Raw genomic sequence first — 23,177 nt, 5'->3', positions numbered from 1 at the left:
GCATTGATCTTGTTTGGGACTCTCTATGCTTCCTGGACTTGTCTGTTTCCTTCACTAAATTAGGAAAATTTTTTCATTATTTTTTCAAATAGATTTCCAGTTTCTTGCCTTGATCTTTCTCTTCTCCTTCTGGTACCCCTATGATATGAGTATTGGACCTCTTGAAGTTGTCCCAGAGGTGGCTTATACTTTCCTCACTTTGGGGGGTTCTTTTTCCTTCTTGTTCTGATTGTTTTCTTTTTGCCCCTTTATGTTCCATATCATTGATGCAACTCTTGGCTTTATCTCCTCTACTGTTGTTTCACTGTAAATTGTCCTTTATTTCAATTAGTGATTCTTTGTTTCTGAGTGCATCTTTCTTTATTCTGTGGAGGACCTCACAAAGTTTCTTGAGCATCCTTATAACCAGTGTTTTGAACTCCACACCTGATAGATTGTTTATCTCCATTTCATGTAGCTCTTTTTCTGGAGTTTTGATCTGTTCTTTCATTTAAGCCATATTTCTTTGCTCATTTTGGCAGCCTCCCTGTGTTTGTTTCTATGTATTGGGTACAGCTGCTTTGACTCCGTGTCTTGGTAGCCCGACCTAATGTAGTAGGTGTCCTGTAGGTCCAGTGGCACAGCCTCCTCTTTCAGTAAGCTGGGTACTCGAGGTGTACCCTTGTGTGGGCTGAGTACACCCTTATCTTGTACTTGAGCCTTGGTTGCTGTTGGCAGATCAATGGGAGGAATTTCTCAGGCCAGTCAGCCACAGGGATTGGCAGTGACCACTTAAGCACCAACCTCTGCCTTCTGTGGAGGATCATCTGTTCAGGGACAGGGTGGTGGTTTTCAACGTCATCTGCAGCTGTCCACTGGGTGTGCTGGCCCTGGTGTTTCCCAGGTGTTGTGGACCAAGGTCAGCCCCCACCTGTGTTTTGCCTAGGGCCACCCTGCCTGAGCTATAAAGCAATCTGAGATGGTTGCTACTTGTGCTGGACTTGGAGGTTCTGAGGCAAAGTGAACCTGTGAGTCTAGGCTGGCTGCTGCTAGTGCTGGGCTTGGGGGCTCAGTGAGCCCAGCTGTTGCTTGTTTGAGAGGATTTAGGAAGTTTGAAGCATGAGCAAAGACCAGCCATTCACACTGAAAAGCCGCTTAGGTGGGACCCGTAAATTGGGTGGGGCAGAGACTTTGGGGATGTCCAAGGCAAGTTAAACAGTGTTAGCCAGGTTAATGGAGTCTCAGTTATGGCACCAGCTTGCTGATTCTGTGCCAGGAGGGTTTAGAAAAGGAACAATGGCCTCTGCTTGCCTTGATGCCAGACACTTCTGTTCCTCCCTGTGTACCACTGGTGCCTTTCAAGCTGCCACCCCAGTGCCGAAGCTGAGAGTGAGTCTAGTAGGTGAGTCCATGTATGGGTTCTTTAAGAGAAACTGCTTGGGACTCCAGAGGTTTCTTCCCCCACCTCAGTCCTCACTGGTTTTTGCAGCCAGAAGTTGTGGGGACGTATCTTCCTGGAACCCAGAACTTGGCCTGGTGTAGGTCTGGGACTCCTTGCTCCCGAGATAGCCCTCCTGAATTTTTGTCCACCACACATGCGTGAGAGACCAGCCTGTTACATGTCTCTGGATGGATGTGTCTTTAATTTCCTAGTTGTTTGTCTTCCATTCAACTTGATTTCTGGTGGTTCTGAGTGGTGGTGGTTCTGTATTTTAGTTGCAATTTTGATGTGGTGTGAAGTGGCAAGCTATGTTTGCCTATGCCACTGTCTTGACCAGAGGTTCCTTCATTTGTTTATTTTTATTCTATGTGTGTCTTTGATCTGAAGTCTGTCTCTTTAGGAAGCATATGTACAGGTCTTATTTTTTAATTCATTCAGCTACCTTGGATCTTTGATTGGAGCATTTAGTTTATTTACATTTAAAATAATTTTGAAAGGTATATAGTTATTGTTTTCTAACTGTTTTTGTAGTTCTCTGTTCCTTTCTCTTGCTCTCTTCACTTGTATGTTAGTGACTTTCTGTAATGTCATGTTTGGATTTCTTTCTCTTTATTTCTTGTATATTTCTTATAGATTTTTGGTTTGACATTTCCATGTGCTTTATATATACTAAGCTGTGTTTATAGCAATCTTTTTAAGTTGATCACTTAATTTGAACATATTCTAAAATCACTAAGAATTTTACTCACCTCCTTCAAACTTATGTTTTCATCGTTTTTTTACTTTTGTGTGTTTGTGTTTATCTGTTAATTTATTATTGCAATTACACATATTTCTACTTTTGCCTTTATAGTAGCTTTATAGTTGGTTGATCCACTGCTTTTACTATGTGTTTGCCTTTTTCAGTGAGAATTGTTCCCTTATATTTTTTCATCTTTATTTTTGATCTTTTCTACTTAAAGAAGTCTCTTCAACATTTCCTGTAATACTGGTTTAGTGGTTAGGAACTCCTTTTGCTTTTTTTATCTGTGAAGCTCTTTATCTCTCCTTCAATTCCAATGTTATCTGCTGAATGGAGTAATTTTGGTTATAGCTCTTTGCTTTTGAGCACTTTGAAAATATTTCATGCCACTCTTTCTGTCCTGCAAAATATCTGTTGAAAAAATCAGCTGATAATCTTAAGTGAGCTTGCCTGTACATAACTAACTGCTTTTGTGTTGATAGTTTTAAAATTCTCTCTGTTTTCAATTTGGGGTTTTACTTACGATATGTGTTGGTGTGGACTTCTTTGCTTTCATCCCGTTTGAGACTGCTGTGCTTCCTGGACTTGCATGTCTGTTTTCTTTGCCAGGATAGAGAAGTTTTCCATCATTATTTGTTCAGCTAGGTTTCCAATTCCTAGCTCTTTCTCCTCTTTCTGGTTCCCCTATGATGTGAATGCTGTTAACATTTGTTGTTTTCCAGATGTCATTTAAACTCTTCTCATTTTAAAAAATTCTTCTATCATTTGCTGTTATGATTGGGTGTTTTCTGAGCCTTTGTCTTATAATTGCTGATTCTGTCCTCTGCTTCAACTAATCTGTTTATTCCCTCTAATGTATTAATGATTTCCACATCTTTGTTGAGATTTTCACTGAGTTCATCTATGTGTCCCCCTAAGTTTACTGAGTACCTTTAAAATCAGGTTTATTGCTTTTCTTCATTTTATTTAGTTCTTTTTTTGGAGTTTTGTCCTGTTCTTGGATTTGGGATGTGTTTTTGTCTCCTCATTTTGGGTGACTCCCTGTGTTTTTTTTTATGTATTGGGTATATCTATGTCTCCAGGCTTGGCAGAGTGGTTTTATGTTGTAGGTGTCCTGTGAGGCCCATTGGCACAATCTCTCTGTTCATCTGAGCCCATTGCTCTAGGAGTGCTACTTGTGTGGCTTGTGTGTGCCGTTCTGTTGTAGCTGAGCCTTGATTGCTGTTGGCACATCAGTGGATGGGATTGACCTTCATATGAACTGGCTGAGAGCGCTCACAGTAACTACAGCAGACAAGCTGTTGTGTGGGGGCTTACCTTACAGAGTAGGAGTTGGTTTAGCAGGGCTCTGATGCCATCTGAATCCACCCTTCAGGTGTTGTTTGTGGAGCTGGTCAGGTGTACTCCAGTGTGCCGTGAAGCTGGCCACTGGGTTTGTTGGTTCTAGAGACTCTTAGGTGGTGCAGGTTTTGGTCAGCTGTCTTTTGTGCCTGGCCTGGGTCCACCTAGTGGGAGCTACAAAGTAGTCTGTGGTTAGTTCACGTTCGTGCTGGTTTTGGAGGTGCTTGGAAGAAGCTATGCTACAAATCGAGGCTGGCTGCCAATAATGCTGTGCTCAGGACCCTTTGTTGGATACCACAGTATGAGCTGAGGCCAGCTGCTTCTAGTTGAAGCTAAATTCCAGGCAAATACAGGCTGCAGCTTTTTCTAGTCTCGGGACCACCTGATGGGCATCAAGATGCAAGTTGAGATCTGGTGCTGCTTATGCTGGGCTTGAGGGTATTTAGCAAGAGGTACAGGGCACACTGAATGCAGCTGCTGTTTGTTGACAGTTTTGAGGACTTTGAGAGATTATAGGAAATCTATAGCACTAGCATAGGCCAGCTGCTTGGGTGGAAAAGCTTCTAGAATTGTCTTGGGCTAGTGCTTGATTTGGGTGTGGCCTTGGGGGATCAACAAGGAGGAAAAATAGTGTTAACCAGGTTAGTGGAGATCACAGAGTTCGCACCTGGCTGCCCTAACTGGCCTGTTGGAAAGGGGTCAGCAAAAGAGTAATGGCACCAGCACTTTACATCCCAAGAGAAAGCCACCATGACTCCAGTCCCAGCCATCCCTCTGAAGCGAGTCAATTTTGTTTCTCCCCTTATATCCCTGGTGCTTTTTAAGCTGCTGCTCCGCACTGGAGTCTCACAGAGCAGGTGAGTCTGTGAGCACGTGATTTGCATAGGCCCCCTCAAGAGCAAGGTTTGGGACTCCAGCAGACCTGTGTCTCACTCAGGTGCAATCCATGCTGGTTTTCACAGTCAGCTGTTATAGGGACTTCTCTTCCCAGCACTTGGGCCTTGGGCTGGGGACTTGGTTTTGTAGCTAAGAGCCTGTGTGCTCCTCTGGGGGGACCTCTGGAGCCAAGATACATCCTTCCTGATATTTAACTGCTACACGATGGGTCTGGAACCTGTCCATTCTGTGTCTCTGCCCCTCCTACTAGTCTCTTTGTGTCTTTCATTATAGGACTTTTGTTCAGCTAGTCTTAAGGTGGTTATCAATGATGGTTTTTCTGTAGTTTTGATGTGATCCTAGGAGATGGTGAGCACAGCTTTTGCCTACTCTGCCATCTTGACCAGAAGTCCTTTAACATAAACACTTTAGTGCCTAATGTTAATTAAATAATCATAACATCTTCTCTGAACTTATATGCTATTTTAATTTGATATTATTTTTAAACCTTTCAAGATAACTATTATTATACTGTTAGTGTTTGTTTAGAGTTACCCCACATATTTTCTCTTTGCCTTGCTTTTCATTCTTTCTTCTATTTGTGTTCTTCCCTTTGGGATCTCTTTCTCCTAGAGGACATTCTTTAAAGTTTCCTTTAGTGAGGGTCTTCTAGTGGAACACATAGTTTTTGTCTGAAAATGATGTTATTTTGCTCTTGACAACTGTATTCGCTAGATATAAAATTTTACATTGATTTTTTCAGCACATGCAAAGTATAATTTTATCATCCTCAGTTGTGAATCTAATCTTGGTTTTTTTCATAGTAATTTTTTTTGTCAAGAGAATTTTGAAATTACATCTGTTTGGTGTTTTATTAACTTTACATTAGGTGTAAAGTTATATATTTAGGTGTGGGCTTATTTTTTATTTTGTTTGGGATTTAATGAGCTTCTTCAATATGTGATTTGAAAAATTCAGCTATTTACTAAATCTTCAAATATTACCTCTGACCTATTCTGTCTCCCTCACTTTTAGAACTCTTATTTGTCTGATGTTAGGCTTTCTTAGTCATACATCCATGTCTTTTAACATCTTCCATATTTTTCTTCTTTTTAAGTCTCTGTGTGGCATTCTAGCTCCGTTTCTCTTCGGTTCTTTTTCACATGTTTCTGTTATTTGCTTATGTTTTCAATCTTTTCTTAAAATATGTTAAACATACATATTTTGTTCTGGAGTCCATTAATTCTAATGTGATTCTCCTTTTCTGCTACCTCTTCTAGTTCTTGTTCTTGACCCTTTGTTTTGTGTGTGTGTGTGCGTGCACATTCATGTGTGTGTTTTGCCTTGAGCCAGAGAGATACTCCTTTATCTTTGAACTGTATCTGTGTTAAATCTTTGAGAGTAAAGGCAGATTTCCTACAGAGGGAATTTTTATCAACTTCTGTCAGAGACCATTGGACACTTTAAATCCAGGATCACAATATACAGAACTCTCAGTTTGAGGGGTTTTGAACCTCCTTAGGTATGTCATTTAACTTCAGGATACAACTCTATTTGAGACTGACTGTTCAGTAACTAGCAGGGGAGGTTTTTCGCTTGTTTCACAGTTCAAGCTATTTAAGACAGGCAGTTTACCTTGCTGCAGGCGGGAAGTGGTGGTGGAGGTGGTGGTCGTGGTGATGGTAGAGGTGGTGGAGGTGGTGGAGGATACCTAGTTTGTTCTTAAATTGAGGGTATAGCCTTTGGGCTGTAGACTTGCTACCTTTATAACTTTGGGCTGTGTCTGCAATACCCCTCTCCTGTTCTATCATGAAAATGAACGTGCAAGCTTACTTGGTTTGCCACATGCCCTCATTTTTTCACTCCTGGGTTCCTACTTGGGATTTTTGACCAGATTACCTCTTTTTCATGCTAACTCCTAAGTGCATTTATGAAGATGTTTTAGCATTTTATTAATTTTTGTTGTTTGTAGTAAGACAATCAAAAAAGGGTCTTTATTACTCATCATGTTGGGAATGTAAGTTTAAAACTACACTTTTTTGGTTCCAAAATTTTACTGCTTGGAGAGTGTTGATTATGGTATAATCTCTATATATAGCATTTATAAAATATTGTCATATAGCTACTGGGTATCAATAATTTATCTTTTTTTCACATACTGCTGATTCCCAGTGAAGAAGATAGATGGGAGGTGTGGATCAGTAGTTCTTCTAAAAGCAAGAAATAAGTAAATACCCTTCTTTCAAACTTTTTATCATTTAATGTTCCTGTGTAGCTATGTGATACAGGCTAGTTTTGCTGTCTGTAAATGCATATGCGAGAGTTGGTTTAATTCATACATTTTTCCAAGTAGAGGGATTTTCAAGGTTTAACTGTTACATGCTCTTACATACCAACCAATTTAGAATTGCAGTCAGTGCATTTGATTGAAGAATAGCATAATGATTAAAGGACAAATAACTCCAGATATGCCAGTCTTCTGGAGGTGTTTAGGAGTTAGTATTGGCATTTGATTTTAAGTCTAAATGATTCTGAATGCTGAAAGAGTATTAAATCATGTGTTATTACTAATAAAATGTCAAAGTTTTCTTCTTTAGAGGGACCAAAATATCAAAAGCAAAAATATTATAATAATAATCCTATCCAGCAACCTTTGGTACAAGAGAATTTTGGAAACTTTATTTCTGACGTACTGTATTATTTTGAATGTAAAGATTTTAAAATTGTTTTTTAACTAGGTTCAGGACTTCTGGAAATCTTATAATTACCCGTGAGATTGATGTGGCAAAAAATCAGTCCTTTTGGTACATCAACAAAAAATCAACTACCCAGAAAACAGTAGAAGAAAAAGTTGCAGCCTTAAATATTCAAGTGGGAAATCTTTGCCAGTTTCTACCTCAGGTACGAGAGAATTAAATGTGAAGCTGGGAAAGCTTTGTAAATAATGTTTCCTTTTTATGCCGTCTAAGGATATAAATCCTTTTTCCAGGGATATTGTAAAGATTACTCTTTAAACTGAGCATAGTAGTCTTAATACTAACAATTCTTTTTAGAAGGTGGCATCTCTTACAGCAGCAAGTTTCGATCTTTTTCATCTCCTGGCACACATAAACTAATTATTAAACTTCTATGTGTTACACCAAAAAATGTTTTTTGCCCATTGGACCAAAAAAAAGGTATAATTTTGATTCATCCACACTGGACAGCTATGATTATGTTGGCTGTCACCATTTTTTATTTGACAATCTAAGGGGAAAGAAGTCAGTGCCCCTGACTAAATATTAGGTGTTGTATATTTTAAAAATTCTTAGGGCATACTGGTTGAAAATCACTGTCTTAATGTATAACCTTATTTTCTAGTAAATTAGAAAATTTTGATTAATTAAAAAGTTTATGTTATAGAGTATTGTTCAGATAATAAAGTCATATTATTTTCAAGTACAGAGAGTAGCTTGAATCATTATGTTCTTCCATTTGTTGTGGGCTCATAAAATTTTGTTAACAACTTAATCAGTGATTTTGTGTAAGATATTTGATATACTAAAACTCTTAAATCTTTTGACATGCTTTGTGAAACCTTTATATATTTTAAATATGTTCAGTAAAAATAAAACATCTTGGTGATGCATGTTAAATGTTAAAATCAAATATGTTGTAAATTTGTCTTGGAATACTGTCTAGTAACAGTAACTGAGTTGTAGTTCATTTTTTTCTTCAGAAATGGTGATTTGATTACATGTTTATATCAAATTAAAATTAGAAATTATTTATCAGTTGATGTCAGATGATTTCTAGAAGTAGATGTTTGAAATTGCTTCTTTTTTAACATTCCAATTGATGCATAATACATGATTATTTCCATTCAGGGACTATTTTTTCTTTTATTCCAAACTTTATTTTGTGATTATAAACCTTTCAGCCAGAAAATATTGACATAGAATTTGTATTGACTTTACTGGAGTGACATGGTTAATAAAATTATGTCAGTTTCACAGGGGGTACCATTTTATAACACATCATCTGCATATTATATTGTGTGCTCACAACCCCCCATCAAGTCTCCTTTCATCACCAGTTACTCTCCCTTTACCCTCTTGTAGCCCCTAACCCCCCTTTCCCTCTGGAAAGCAACATACTGTTTGTCTGTGTCTGGGAGGGTTTTTTGTTGGTTTGTTTGTTTGTTTTAGAGTGTATTTGTTTTTTCTTTTTGTATTTGTTTTGTTAAGGTTAATCCCTTAAACCTTTTTCACCTTGTCCCTCAACCCTACCTTCCCCCTGACAGCTGTCAGGCTGTTCTCTGTATCTAGGAGTCTGTTTCTATTTTGTTAGTTTATTTTGTTCATTAGATTCTACATATAAGTGAAATTACATGGTATTTGTCTTTCTCTAACTGGCTTATTTCACTTAGCATAATACTCTCCATGTCAGTCCATGCTATCTCAAAAGGTAAGATTTCCTTTTTTTCCCACAGCCAAGTGTATCCCATTGTGTAAATGTACCACAGCATTTTTGTCCACTCATCTATTGATGGGCACTTGAGTTACTTCCAAATCTTGGCTATTTGTAAATAAAGGTCCAGTGAACATAGGGGTGCATATATTCTTTCAAATTAGTGTTATGGGTCTGTTCAGCTACATTCCCAGAATTGGAATCACTGGGTCATAAGGCAGCTTCAGTTTTAATTTTTTGACGTAACTCCATACTCCTTTCCACAGTGCCTGCACCAATCTGCATTCCCACCAACGGCGCACAAGGGTTCCCTTACTGATGATAGCTATTTTGACAAATGTGTGGTGATTATCTCAGTATAGTGAGATAATAACCGTGAGTTTTAATTTGCATTTCTCATGGTTAGTGACATTGAACATATTTTCGTATGATTATTGGGCCATCTGTATATCCTGTTTAGAGTAGTGTCTCTTCAGGTCCTTTGCCCATTTTTTCTGATTCGCAGGCCCACGCTCAATCCACTGAGCTACACCAGCCAGGGCTCCTTTTGCCCATTTTTTGTTTGTATTTTTGGTGTTGAGTTTTGTAAGTGCTTTATAAATTTTAGATATTAACCCATTATCAGATGTATCATTGGCAGATATGTACTCCCATTCAGTAGGTTGTCTTTTCATTTTATTGATGGTTTCCTTTGCTGTGCAGAAACTTTTAGTTTGATGTGGTCCTATTTTTTTTTTCTTTTGTTTTCCTTGTCCAGGGGGATATATTGGAAAAAATATATCTCGGTGCTACGAGAAATGTCTGAGATTTTACTGCCTATGTTTTCTTCTAGGATTTTTATGGTTTTGAGTCTAATATTTAAGTCTTTACTCCATTTTGAGTTGATTGTTATGTATGGTGTAAGAAGGTGTTCACATATAAATTTGTTCAAAGGTTTTCAGAAGGATGACAGTTTATATCCTAAGTTTAGTTTTATTATTTTAAAGAATATATGTGAAAGGACAGAATTCATATTAAGAGCACATCTGAAAATAAAGATTTTTTATTTTTTCTTGATGACTGTGATCATTGAGTGGTGTTTTGAAGGTATTTGTAAATGATAATTGTTGCTGACATTTAAGTTTTGTGCTCTAGGATAAAGTTGGAGAATTTGCTAAACTCAGTAAAATTGAACTACTTGAAGCTACTGAGAAATCAATTGGTCCTCCAGAAATGCACAGATACCACTGTGAGCTCAAAAACTTCAGGGAGAAAGAAAAACAACTAGAGGTATTTATAAATGGATGGCTCATTTTTATCCCTCATTAATTTCCATTTCTCAAAATGTGGGAAAGTGAATTCTAATTCATTGAGTAAATTCATATATTTGTGGGTTTTTTCATATAGGCTTGTATTGCTAACATTAATTAGGTGACAAAAAGTGAGAATGGATTTGCTAAATGTAAACTTTGAAAAATTTGACTATCATTTCCTTAAATATATGTTATTAATTGAATTTCTAAGGACTAATAGTATTATAAAGTATTGGTTTTTCCTCTCAGGGAGTTTAAGTATTATTCTCTTACTCATTTAATGTTCGTTGAATGCCTCCCGTATGCCAGGCCATGTGGGCGGTGTTGTGTAATGCAGCAGCCACCGTACAGCTTTCAATACTGGGTCTCTGTTGAAGCAGTTCTAGTATTTTTCAGTGGCATGAGGGTTGACTTTGTAAGACAACTGTACATTTAGTAGTAGTGTGGAGTTTTTATTTTCAACTTTAATACAACATATATATTTAAAATATCTTTTTTGCATATCGTTTGTAAAGGTCTTTTATTTAATGAATAATTTTTTCAGGGCCCCGCAACTAAAACATATTAATAAGTTTTTATAATAAGTAATCTTGTAAACTGATGCTTTTTCTCAAACTGTAACTGTCTGTGCTTGCTCATGTCTTGTTATAATTTAATATTATTTTTATTATTGCACTTATTCAGAGTGAATGATCAAAGGTGTTGTAATTATTTTATCTTACTGCAGGTACTCTATCAGTCCTTTTACCTCTTCCCATATCAAAATCTAATATTCCCATCTGAAACACTTACTGAAACTTCCCACTGTCTTGAGAAATGACAAGAGTATATTCTACTAAATTCTAAGTACATCTTTGTACTTGTTACTCTGTTTTGCAATTTAAAAACTAAATTTTAGCTTTCCTTCATCTTATTTCTAAGTCCTTACATCATGGGTGTTCATAACATTAATAATAGTATTTCATTTGCATACCACATTATAGCTATTGTTGCACTTTCACCTATAGCAAGTGAATTCACCCTTGAGATGAATGAGGCAGATAGCTTTCTCTCTTTAGACAGGAGGTTCAGGCTCAGTGATTAATGGCAACACTTCCTCACAGTTACACAACTAATAAATTATAGAGCCTAGAGCCTAACATGCATAACTTATGTGTGTGTGTTAATTTTACATAGTACTTAACAACATCTATGGAATTCTTTATTGTGAAATTTGTTAGTGTTGTACATTTTTTTTGTTAAAAAATTGACCTATTGTCTTTTCAGTTAAACTGGTTGTTTAAACAAATATTTATTTTAGACCTCATGCAAGGAAAAAACTGAGTACCTAGAGAAAATGATTCAGAGGAATGAAAGATATAAACAAGATGTGGAGAGGTTCTATGAACGTAAGCGACACTTGGATTTGATTGAGATGCTTGAAGCAAAAAGGCCATGGGTGGTAAGTCTTAATTGTTAGAGGCTAAAATAGTGATTCTTTAAGTAGCAGAAAAGTTATAAAGAAGGGCTAAAATTCAAATTAGCTGCTTCTGTTCATTTTTGGTTTATATCATATGTAATAAAATTTATCTTTTTGTGTTATTATATAAGTGTGTGATGTAATAACAGGTAACAAGTCTAAGAACTCAAATGTGCGATTCCTTCCAGATTTTAATCCTTAAAGATAGATAGTTTTGTTAAGATCTAAAAATGTTCACTCATGTAGAAATTAAATTTTTAATTTTTCTTGTGCTGCTTTTTGCCTATTTTTTAAATATATATTATTGATTGTGCCATTACAGCTGTCCCATTTCCCCCCCTTCATTCCTCTCCACCCTGCATACCCCCTCCTGCCTTCCCCCCTTTAGTTCATGTCCATGTGTCATAAGTTCTTTAGCTTCTACATTTCCCATACTACTCTTGCCCTCCCCCTGTCTATTTTCTCCCCGTCTATGCTACTTATTCTCTGTACCTTTTCCCCCTCTCTCCTCCTCCCACTCCCCTGTTACTAACCCTCCATGTAATCTCCATTTCTGTGGTTCTGTTCCTGTTCTAGTTTCCTTAGTTTGCTTTTGTTTTAGGTGTGTTTGTTAATAACCATGAGTTGGCTGTCTTTTTACTGTTCATATTTTTATCTTCTTTTTCTTAGATAAGTCCCTTTAACATTTCATATAATACGGGCTTGGTGATGATGAACTCCTGGAACTTGACCTTATCTGAGAAGCACTTTATCTGTCCTTCCATTCTAAATGAAAGCTTTGCTGGATAGAGCAATCTTGGCTGTAGGTCTTTGGATTTCATGACTTGGAATACTTATTTCCAGCCCCTTCTTGCCTGTAAGGTCTCTTTTGAGAAATCACCTGACAGTCTAATGGGAACTTATTTGTAGGTGACTGTCCCCTTATCTCTTGCTGCTTCTAGGATTCTCTCCTTCATTTTAATCTTGGCTAATGTAATTATGATGTGCCTTGGTGTGTTCTTCCTTGGGTCCAACTTCTTTGGGACTCTCTGAGCTTCCTGGACTTCCTAGAAGTCTATTTCCTTTGTAAGATTGGGGAAGTTCTCCTTTGTTATTTGTTCAGATAACTTTTCCACTTGTTGTTCTTCCTCTTCCCCGTCTGGTACTCCTATAATTCAGATGTTGGAACATTTAAAAATGTCTTGGAGGTTCCTAAGCCTCTCCTCATTTTTTTTTAAATTCTTGTTTCTTCATTCTTTTCTGTTTGGTTGGTGGTTTCTTCCTTCTGTTCCACTCCATTGTTTTGAGTTCCAGTTTTCTTCCCATCACTATTGGTTCCCTGTGCATTTTTCTTCATTTCAATTAGTTTAGCCTTCATTTTTTCATCTAATTTGCAACCAAAATCAGCCAGTTCTCTGAGCATCCTGATCACCAGTGTTTTGAACTGTGTATCCTATTAGTTGGCTATCTCTTGTTCACTTAGTTGTATTGGCTCTGGGGCTTTCATCTGTTCTTTCATTTGAGCCATTTTTGGGGTGTGGTCAGGTCACACCTGTTATGTAGTGAGGGGTGGAGCCTTAGATGTTCACCAGGGCGAGGCAACCCAAGTCGCTGGGTTGTGACGCTGTATGTGGGGGTGGGGCCAGAGAGGGAACAATGGTGCTTGCTCTGCTGTCTCTCAGATTTCAGTTCCTTCTGTCCCTTCTTCCACTTCCCACAAGCAAACTGGGCCCTTCTGGTGCTGGTTCCTGAGTGGGTGGGCTTGTGTACATTCTAGGACCCTGTAGGTCTCTCCAGCAAATTCTCCTGTGAGGCTGGGAGTCTCTCCTGGCACCTTTTCAATCAGTGCTTTTAGTCTTTATTTCCCAGCGCTGGGGCCCTGGGTTTCACGGTCTGTCTCGCTGCTTGCTTTTGCCCTGTTTATGTGCACGTGAATGTGTAGTGAAGTCAACCAACCACTTTGAGAGCTCTGCTTGTTTCTTCCCCGTGCCCGTGGTCTGCTAGCCCCGCACCGCCCATGCTCCCGGGTCTAGCAGCCACCACCTTTCCCTGCCATGACCCCTTTCCACTGGCCGCCAACTCTGCCCCTTTTACTGATCTGGTTGAATGGTTGTCGGACTTCCGTACAGTTCAGTTTTCTGTCTGTTCTGATTGTGTTTTTATTTCTAAATCTTTGTTGTCCTTAATTTTGGTTGTGCAAGAAGGCATAGTGTTTCCACCTACGCCTCCATCTTGGCTGGAAGTCAGAAATTAAATTTTCGAGTGGCCTCCAGTCACTGAAAATTTACTTTGAGTGTGCCACTAATACCACATTCAGCCATAGACTCAGCTATAATCTTCTCACATGCTTTACTGAGGCGACTATCTGTAAACATTGTATGACGTGTATTTTATTATTTATGAGCACAATTTGGCTAAAGATTCACTTCCCACAATGCATTCCTTTCCAGTGGGTAAAACGGAATAGGAAAGTTTTATAATGCTTTTTCCAGGGTTAGGATGGAAATAATTGTTACTAGATTGGAGAACTATGTACCTCTCTCTATGTCCATCCCACTCCTCACCCATGGCCCTACTTCATCATACCCTGTTCCATAATGCCATTACTAAACTTTTTCCTTCCTTCAGCTTGTTTTCGTTACATTTTTCTACATCCATTTTTGCACTATTTTATGAAGTCTTTGGTTTTTCTTTTCTTTTGTTTTTTAAGAATGAGCTCAGTCACTTTTTATTTTACTTTTTTGCTTTACTGTTTTTCTTTTCTCTTTTTAACTTCATCTCATTCACTCTTTACTTCTCTTAATGTTCCACTTATTTTTATTAATTCCTATAACATGACAAGCATCATTTTTACCTGCATACATTGTTTTGGTTTTTTGACTTAACTTTGTTTTTGTCTCCTACTTTTTTCACTTTTATTTTTCATAACTGAGTTTCTTTTGTGTCTTTAATACATTCCTGTATCTCATCTTCCTAAAGGAGAACCTCATTTTAGCAGCCATTAGGTTATAGTTTCAGAAACAGGAAGAGATGGACATCAGAGAGTCCAAACTACTGATGGAGATAAATGCTCAGTGAGCATCAAGACCCTTAGTAAATCATGTCTGTGTTCACCATTTCTGAAGTTGTTTCAGAGGGCAAAATGTTCATATTGATACACCTGCCAAATGGATGTCAAAACTCTCTTTTCATAGATTTAGTTTCTGCTTCTATCTTGATTTTAGAATATGTGTTAGTTTAAACTAGTAGTGCATTAACTTCTCTTTTTTAAATAATTGCAAGGAATATGAAAATGTTCGTCAGGAATATGAAGAAGTAAAGCTAGCTCGTGACCGAGTGAAGGATGAAGTCAGAAAACTTAAAGATGGGCAGATTCCTATGACAAGTCGAATTCAAGAAATTGAAAACCAGCGTCACACTTTGGAGGCTCGAATCAAAGCAAAGGTACTTTTCTGGCTCAGTTTTGGACTTCCTCTATTTTATTTTAGCACATACAAAAATACTTTGCAGATTTCCTTGTTGCTTTGGTTCCTTAAATTCTTTGACAAAATTCTACCACCACAGGGCTTTCAAGGTTCTAATCATCACCATTGGAAGGTTGCTGCTTTATAGAAATACAAGATATGAAAAGAGAAAAATGAAATGTGATTGTTTTAATTATAAGAGGATTCAAAGTAGTGTTTCTAGAAACAGTGAACTCCTTTTGTGAACTTATTACATTGTCTTTCTAAATATATACCCTTTTGGAGGAGGGTGATACAGAAAACTTTGCTGTTTCTTAGAATAAATAGTATAATGGCATTTGGAATATTACTTGTATTTTGAAAATATAACTAAAATTTTGATGATTATAGCCTTCATCCTTTAGGGAGATTTTGGAGTCAAAGATTATTTTTGAAGATGGCTTAAACTATGGACCCTGCTGTCCTGTGGGATTGTTTTTAGGATCAAGTGAAAGAATGTGAGAAAATAAGTGTGAGGAGATGAAAAAATATGTCTGCATATTGCTGCTGTTTTTTTCAATATCAATAGGAATAACCTTATATAGATTTGCAAGTAATGTGTTTTTGGTGATAATTATGTATTTGATTTGAAAGAAATGGAAGAGCATTGAGGGTTAACTTACATAACAACTTAATACTTGGATGGGCAGAGCACATAATTTGCTTGCTTAAGTTTTTAACTAATTTCCCCCTTTCTGGTTCAATCTCACAGGCAACAGATATTAAGGAGACATCTCAGAAATGCAAACAAAAACAAGATGTTATAGAAAAGAAAGATAAACACGTAAGATTTTATATTGAAATTTTTATTATGCTAATTTGCCCTAACATTTATCTTTGGGTCTGGATTTGGGGACAGTCTCTGGTTTGGGAATTTTCTAAGGTCTTTATCATTCTCTATTTCTTATTATACCAGTTGCACAAAGGATAATTAAGAAAAATTGCTCAAAACTACTCGTAAATTTGCATTATGATCTTTGCAGCTGTATGGCCGTAGTTTTTGTTTTGTTTTGTTTTTAATTCGGGTAATGATAAAATTTGATTTAGTTACCTTAATAGCAGAAATTAAATTATAAGGAATTTATTTAGTTATGTCAAGAGTAGGGCATTAAAAAGCTGATTACAAATTTGTTTTCATGAGTAGGACTTGATGGCAAAATTGTTTTAGGGTGATTGGTCAAGAAAGTGGATGTTGTAGCTGACAGATCCTCACATATTTGTGGAGTTCTATTTTCCAGGACCATTCAGGAACTGAATTTTGAATTATCTGTCTTAGGGTTAGCTATATAACTTGGACCATTCCTTGTAGTTGAAACATTACATTAATCTCCCAGTTTTCAGCCTCACTTTGCCTTTATCTTTAAGTGCCAGGCCTCTTTCATTTCTTTCTCTAAAGAATAAACCTCAGATTTTCCTGACAGAAGCTTGGCTGCCAGTGTTATTGCTCAAGGTCTGTGTATAGGTTGGGTGGGGGGACACTGGGTAGGAGGTAGAGCTGGAGGAATCTCTTCTATGTGGTGTCTTTTATACCTGACATTTCTTAGTTCTAAGAGTCTCTGGGATTGTATTTTCTCTTTTTAGAGGAGTCAGCCCTTTTTTAAAAATAATTTTTATTGTATTTTTCTCCATTATCATTTAATCCCCTTGTACCGCTCTCCCCCCTCCATCACCACACTGTTGTCCATGTCCATGAGTGCTTTTTCCTTTTTGCTCAGTCCCTTCACCCTCTTCCCTAACCTTAGCTGTCATCCTGCTCTCCATCTATGAGTCTGTCTCTATGTTGTTTGTTCAGTTTGTTCATTAGATTCCACATATGAGTGAAATCATAAGATATTTGTCTTTCTCCGAGTGGCTTAGCATAATGTTCTCCAGGTGCATCCATACTGTTGCAAAGGGTGAAATTTTAGTCAGCTCTTTTATTGTCCCTTTCTCTTTTACTCACTTTTTTTAATAGCATGGCATTAGTTTTAGGTATATAGCATAATGATTTATTTGTATGTGTTGTGATTACCATCATTAGTCTAGTTAATACACATCACTGTACATAGTTACAAAATTTTTAATTTCACACAACCACTAAACCCCCACCTCTGACAGCCACCAGTCTGTGCTCTGTATCTATGAGCTCATTTCACCTAGCAGAGCCTCCTGTTTTATCCATGTTGTTGCAAGTGACAGGATTTACTTCGTTTTATGGCTGTATAATATTCCATTGTGTATATATCACATTTTCTTTTTTCATTCGTCCATTGAGGAACACTTAGATTGTTTTCCTATCTTGGCTATTGTAAAAAATGGTACATTGAACATGAGAGTGCGTATATATTTTCAACTTAAGTGTTTTTGTTTTCTTTGGATAAACACCCAAACGTGGAATTGCCAGATCATATGCTAGTTCTATTTTTAGTTTTTTGAGGAACCTCCAAACTATTTTTCATAGTGGTTGCACCAATTTACATTCCCACCAACAGTGAACAAGAGTTTCCTTTTATCCACATCTGGCCACTGGCTATTGATATTAGCTATTCTAACACGTGTGAAGTGATACATCTTTGTGGTTTTGAGTTGCATTTCTCTGGTAATTAGTGATGGTTAAGCATCTTTTCATGTATCTGTGTGTCTTTTTTGTAACAACATCTGTTCAGATCTTCCACCCATTTCTAATCAGATTTTTTTTTTGGTAATGAGTTCTATGAAATTTTTACATGTTTTGGATATCAATTCCATATACTTATGATATGTAAGTATTTTCTCTTAGGTTGCCTTTTTATTTTGTTAATGATTTCTTTTGCTGTGCAGAGTTTTCCTTAATTTAATAAATATATTTTAGGGTATTAATTTTTTATGTTTTACAGTTTTAAGTTTTATAATTTTTTTAAATCCTCACCTGAGGATATGTTTATTGATTTTAGAGAGAGAGAAAGGGGGAGAGAGAGAGAGAGAGACAGAGAGAGAGAAACATTGATGTGAGAGAGAAACATCGATGTGAGAAACATGCTGTACACTCCCCGACTGGGGATCGAACCCACAACCTAGGTATGTGTGCTTACCAGGGATCGAACCCACAAACCTTCAGTGCATGGGGTGATGCTCCAACCAACCAAGCCACCCTGGCAGGGTGGATTTTATCATTTTTATTTTAATGTTTTCATTTATTTAAGGTTATATAGGAGTTTTTACTTGAATTTTATAGATATGGAATTTTTAAGCCCTTTTTATATAGAGTTCTGGTTATATTGCTTTATTGTTAATACATGTGGCCTTTATGACTTTATTTTAGAATATTTTGAGACCTCTTTGGAATTTTATGTTTGGCTTTGTATATTTGGTTATGTATACTTGAAAAGAATGTGTAGTCTGTCTTTAGATGTGAAGATATATGTGTTAGAACAGGCTTACTGTAATTATATTTATACAAATGTCCTTCATTTTTATCTTTTTACCTATCTGATTTATTCATTTTTAAAGTATCAATACCCATGAGTGTGGATTTGTCTATTTTTTCATGAGATTATATTAGTTTTTGCTTCCTAGATTTTAAAGCTTTATTGTTTTGTTCTTTCTGCATTATGTTTTTATTTACTGTAAATAATACATACTGGGTTTTGTTTTGAAATTTTTTTCTGTTTGGTGTGGGACACTTCTTAGAGTAAACGAGTTTAACCAGTTCACATTTACTGTTGTTTTCTACTTTATTTGCTTTTTGTTTGATTCCTCCTGTGCCTCTTTTACTTTGTTGCTATTGATCAAGATTTTTTTCATTTGTTTTTTCTAAAGTTATATATTCTAAACCTAGTGTACTGATTACTCGTAAAGCTTAAATAACACATTTTCCTAAAAAAAAGATTAATTACTATTTCTTCCACTTAGGACAAAAATCTTAATTAGCTTTTATTTGTTCTTCCTCCACTCCATGTGAATATCATCAGAAATTTTATTCATCAGTTATTTAAAATACTACTCTTTATTATGTTTTTACTTAGATCTAGTAATATACCTTATTGTTTTAATCTTTAGAGAGGAAGGGAAGGAGAGAAAGAGAGAAATATCAATGTATGGTTGCTTCTCGTGAGTCCCCTGCTGGGAACTGGCCTGCAACCCAGGCATGTGCCCTGACTGGGAATTGAACCGTGATCATGTGGTTTGCAGGCCTGAGCTCAATCCACTGAGCTACACCAGCCAGGGCTATGTTACTTTTTATATCGTACTTGCACTGGCTCCGTCTTTTGAAGGGGTAGGGATTTTTGCAGTTTTTCCTTGCTATGTGTTTTCTGTAGGTGTTACAGTGAGGCTGTTTGAATGATGAACAGTCCTTGTACGTCAGAAAAAAGCTTTTTGTAGTCACTCTGGAATTTAATATGTCTGGATTTTAAATTCAGAATGATAATGTTTTCTCAACACTTTGACAGTCTGCTTCAGTATCCTCGTTGGTCCAATACTATTCCTGAGAAGTAGCAGATATAAAGGTAGGCAAAGACTATATTAGATGACCCTTGAAGAAAAAAAGAAAGGAAACAGAAATTGATTTAAAACGGAGTAAGAAACCATGAGAAGGCTTTGAAAGCTTTAAAGTAGAGAGAAACAGTAGTTTATTTATTTATTTTTAGAGAACTCTGGGCTGCCTTCTGGAGAATGGACCAAATGGAGCAAAAATAAAAGTGAGGGTTCATTTAGGAGACTTTTATAGTCACCTAGGCAAGAGATGATTGTGGTTTCAAGAGAAATTAACCAACAAAAGTTGCACAGAAAGTAGATGTAATGATTGAATTGTGGTAGAATCGAGGATCACATTTAACATTTTGACCTCACAGTTGATGGATAGTGGTGCCTTTTACTGAAATGAGTGCTAGGAGGAGTGCTCAGTTAGCTTAGTAGTCAGCTAATGATTGGACAAATATTTCCTTAAATGTTGGGAAGCAGTATGTCTCCCAGTCTTTCAGAATCTCCAGGTGCATGTAGGGTTATACCTTTAGCACTCAGTTGGGCAGGATTTTTACTTTTCACCAAGATTCAGGTTCTTTTGTTTTTTTGGTAAATGCCCCCATAATTCTTGCAAACTCTGCTTAATTTTCAGTTCAAGTTTACAACTCTGTGTTGGCCTTCACTTACTGTTTGCACAGAGCCTCGAGATGATAATTGTTTGTACAAAGCTAAGGATTCCTTAGGTCTCCACAGAAGCATCAAACAGCCCTGGGCATGCACACAGTTCTACTCATACAGTGGGCTTCTAGATTCCGAGTAGCTTCCAAAGCTTCCTGTGGGCATCGCTTGCTTGAGCATTTTCTTTTTGAACATTTTGGTTAGCTTATTATTTGCCACAACTCTTAAGAATCAGGCAACTATGGTGTTAAATAATTGCCACTTAATGTTTTAGACAAATGCTTTCAGGAAAAAGTTATTTTGCAGTATGCAAGCTGTGGAGTCAGGTCAGATAAAGACATATCTTGAGTGTAAGGATTTTCTGTGGGACTGCCAGACAAATCATATAATGACAATTCTCAGAGAATGAGCTCTAACCCTGTTCTGACCTCCCCAGTGGCTGCTAGGCTGCTGACTTCACTATGATTTCATATGCTACTGGCTTTCAAAGCTTCCTTGGGGCTTCTGGTCAAGACAGCAGTGTAGATAAATGGGATACTCACCTCCTCCTGCAGCCATATCAAAATTATAACCAAACTGCAGAAAAACCATCATTCAGAACCACCTAAATTCTGGCTGAGTGGAAGTCCTACAACTAGGGAATTAAAGAATAAGCCACATTAAGGCTAGTGGGAGTGGAGACACGAAACAGGCTGGTCCCACACCCACATGTGGGACCCACATCTCCAGATAAAAATCAGAAGGGATATGTTGGCAGCAGAGATCACCTCTGAGGAGTGAAGGGTTCCAGCCCCACACCAGGCCCCCCAGCCCAGGATTCCAGTGCTGAGGGAAGTCCCCATATGTCTGGCTGTAAAAACAAGCAGGGATTGAGGCTAAGGGAAATGGAGAGCTTTAGAGTCCCGGGCAGTTCCTCTTAAAGGACCTACACACAGACTTACTTGGACTCACTCCATCTGAGCTCCAGCACTGAGGCAGCATCTTGAAAGGCACCAAAGACATATGGGGAGGGCCTGAAGTATCTGGCATCAGGCCTAGAGCTCAGGCAGCTTTCTCCCAAACAGAAGTGCTGGCAGCAGCCATTGTTTCTTTGATGAGCCCCTCCCTCACAGAACCAGCAGGCAGGTGCAGTGTCTGAGACTCCATCAGCCTGGCTCACATTGTTTGTCCCTCTCTGCTGATTCCATCAGGCCCCATCCTACCCATATGTCAGGCTCATCTAGCTGTTTCTAGTGGCTTTTCCACCCTAATGGTGTCTTGGCCCATGCTTCAGATTTTTCTAGAATCTCTCAAGCAGAATCTTGCCTCAGCATGCCCTGTACCACTTGCTCAGTGGTTTTAGGATTGGCACTAGCAGCAGATGGCCTTGGTTCGCAGCTTGGCATTGATTGGGCACGTCTTAAGGCCAGCACAATTAGCAGCCCTCTGCAGATTGCTTTGCAGCTCATATCAGGTGGTCTTGGGTAGAATACAGGCAGAGGCTGACCTTGGCTGGCCTCCTAGTGGGCCCCACAACCAGTCCGCCCAGTGGATAGCTTCAGACCGCATCACCATCCAACCGACTGATACACTCCAGTGGACTTAGCAGGAACCAGAGCCCCGCTGAAGTCCTGCTCCATGAGCTGATCCTATAAGGTGATCAGTGGTTGGTGGTCACAACCAGTCTTTGCAGCTCATCAGTCCATGGGTAAATCCCTCCCACTGATGTGCCAATAGCAATCAAGGCTCACCTATAAGAGGAGGGTGTACACAGCCCACAGAGGGGACACAACTCCAGTGCCTAGTTTGGGTGCCTGGAGAGAGGCTCTGCCACTGGTCCCTACAGAACCCCTACTACATTGGGCTACTCTACCAAGCCTGGATTTTGTAGTAGCTCTACCTAGTGCATAGAAGCCAATACAGATAGGCTGCCAAAACAAGGAGACGAACATCCCAAATGAACAGAATAGAACTTCATAAAAAGAATAAACAAAATGGAGAGAAGCTATCTAGTAGATGCAGAGTTCAAAACTCTGGTTATAAGGATACTTGTACTTAGTGAGAACTTCAAGAGTATAGAAAAGGACCAGTCAGAAATGAAGAATACACTAACATTTTGAAATGAAGAATAATTTACAGGGAATCAACAGGAGAATAGTTGAAGCCAAGAATCAATACAGTAATTTGGAATATAAGGAAGCAAAAAACAACCAATTAGAACAGAAAAAAAAAAGTCCAAGGAAATGAGGAGAGTGTGAGGAACCTCTGGGACAACTTCAGGCATACCAACATTTACATGATAGGGGCACTGGAGAAGAGAGAGAGTAAGAAAATGAAAACCTATTGGAAAAAATAATAAGAGGAAACTTCCCTAACTTGGTGAAGGAAATAGACATACGAGTCTAGGAAGCACAGAGAGCCCCAGACAAGATGAACCCAAAGAGACCTGTACCAAGACACATCATAGTTAAAATGCCAAAGGTTAAAGACAAAGAATCATATAAGCAGCAAGAGAAAAGCAGTTAGTTACCTACAAGGGAGCTCCCCTAAGACCGTTAGCTGATTTCTCAACAGAAACTTTGCTAGCCAGAGGGACTGGCAAGAAATACTGAGTCATGAAAAGAAAGGACGTGCAACCAAGATTACCCAGCAAAGCTACTATTTAGAATCAAAGGACACTTGAGCTTCCGAGACAAGAAGAAGCTAAATGAATTCATCACAATCGAACCAGGATTATATGATATATTAAAGGGTCTTCTTTAAGAATAATTTGTAGGCCCTGGCTGGTGTAGCTCAGTGGATTGAGCGCGGGCCTGCGAACCAGAGGATCGTGGTTCGATTCCCAGTCAGGGCACATGCCTGGGTTGCAGGCCGGCTCCCTGCAGGCCAACTCCCAGCAGGGGACGCACAAAAGGCAACCATACATTGATGTTTCTCTCCCTCTCTCCTTCCCCTCTAAAGATAAATAAATAAATAAAATATTTTAAAAAAAAGAATAATTTGTAAAAAGATAATATGAGAAACTAAATAGCAATAA

At 38.0% G+C, this 23,177-nt stretch overlaps 1 protein-coding gene across 2 annotated transcripts in view; it reads left to right on the top strand.

Moving 5' to 3' along the window:
• Positions 1-23,177, top strand: part of SMC5 (structural maintenance of chromosomes 5) — a 95,592-nt gene that overhangs the window by 21,149 nt on the left and 51,266 nt on the right. For both annotated transcript variants that reach the window (XM_037061684.1, XM_037061683.1), the window contains exons 4-8: positions 7,118-7,280; positions 9,963-10,097; positions 11,421-11,561; positions 14,841-15,002; positions 15,774-15,845. In XM_037061684.1, the coding sequence (XP_036917579.1) occupies positions 7,118-7,280; positions 9,963-10,097; positions 11,421-11,561; positions 14,841-15,002; positions 15,774-15,845 (673 nt within the window). The remainder of the gene's footprint in view (positions 1-7,117; positions 7,281-9,962; positions 10,098-11,420; positions 11,562-14,840; positions 15,003-15,773; positions 15,846-23,177) is intronic.

This window comes from Sturnira hondurensis, unplaced genomic scaffold (assembly GCF_014824575.4).
Source record: "Sturnira hondurensis isolate 20B ecotype Veracruz unplaced genomic scaffold, ASM1482457v3 Scaffold0013515, whole genome shotgun sequence".
NCBI classification, from domain to species: Eukaryota; Metazoa; Chordata; class Mammalia; order Chiroptera; family Phyllostomidae; genus Sturnira; species Sturnira hondurensis.
This window is presented reverse-complemented; position numbering and strand designations above follow the sequence as displayed.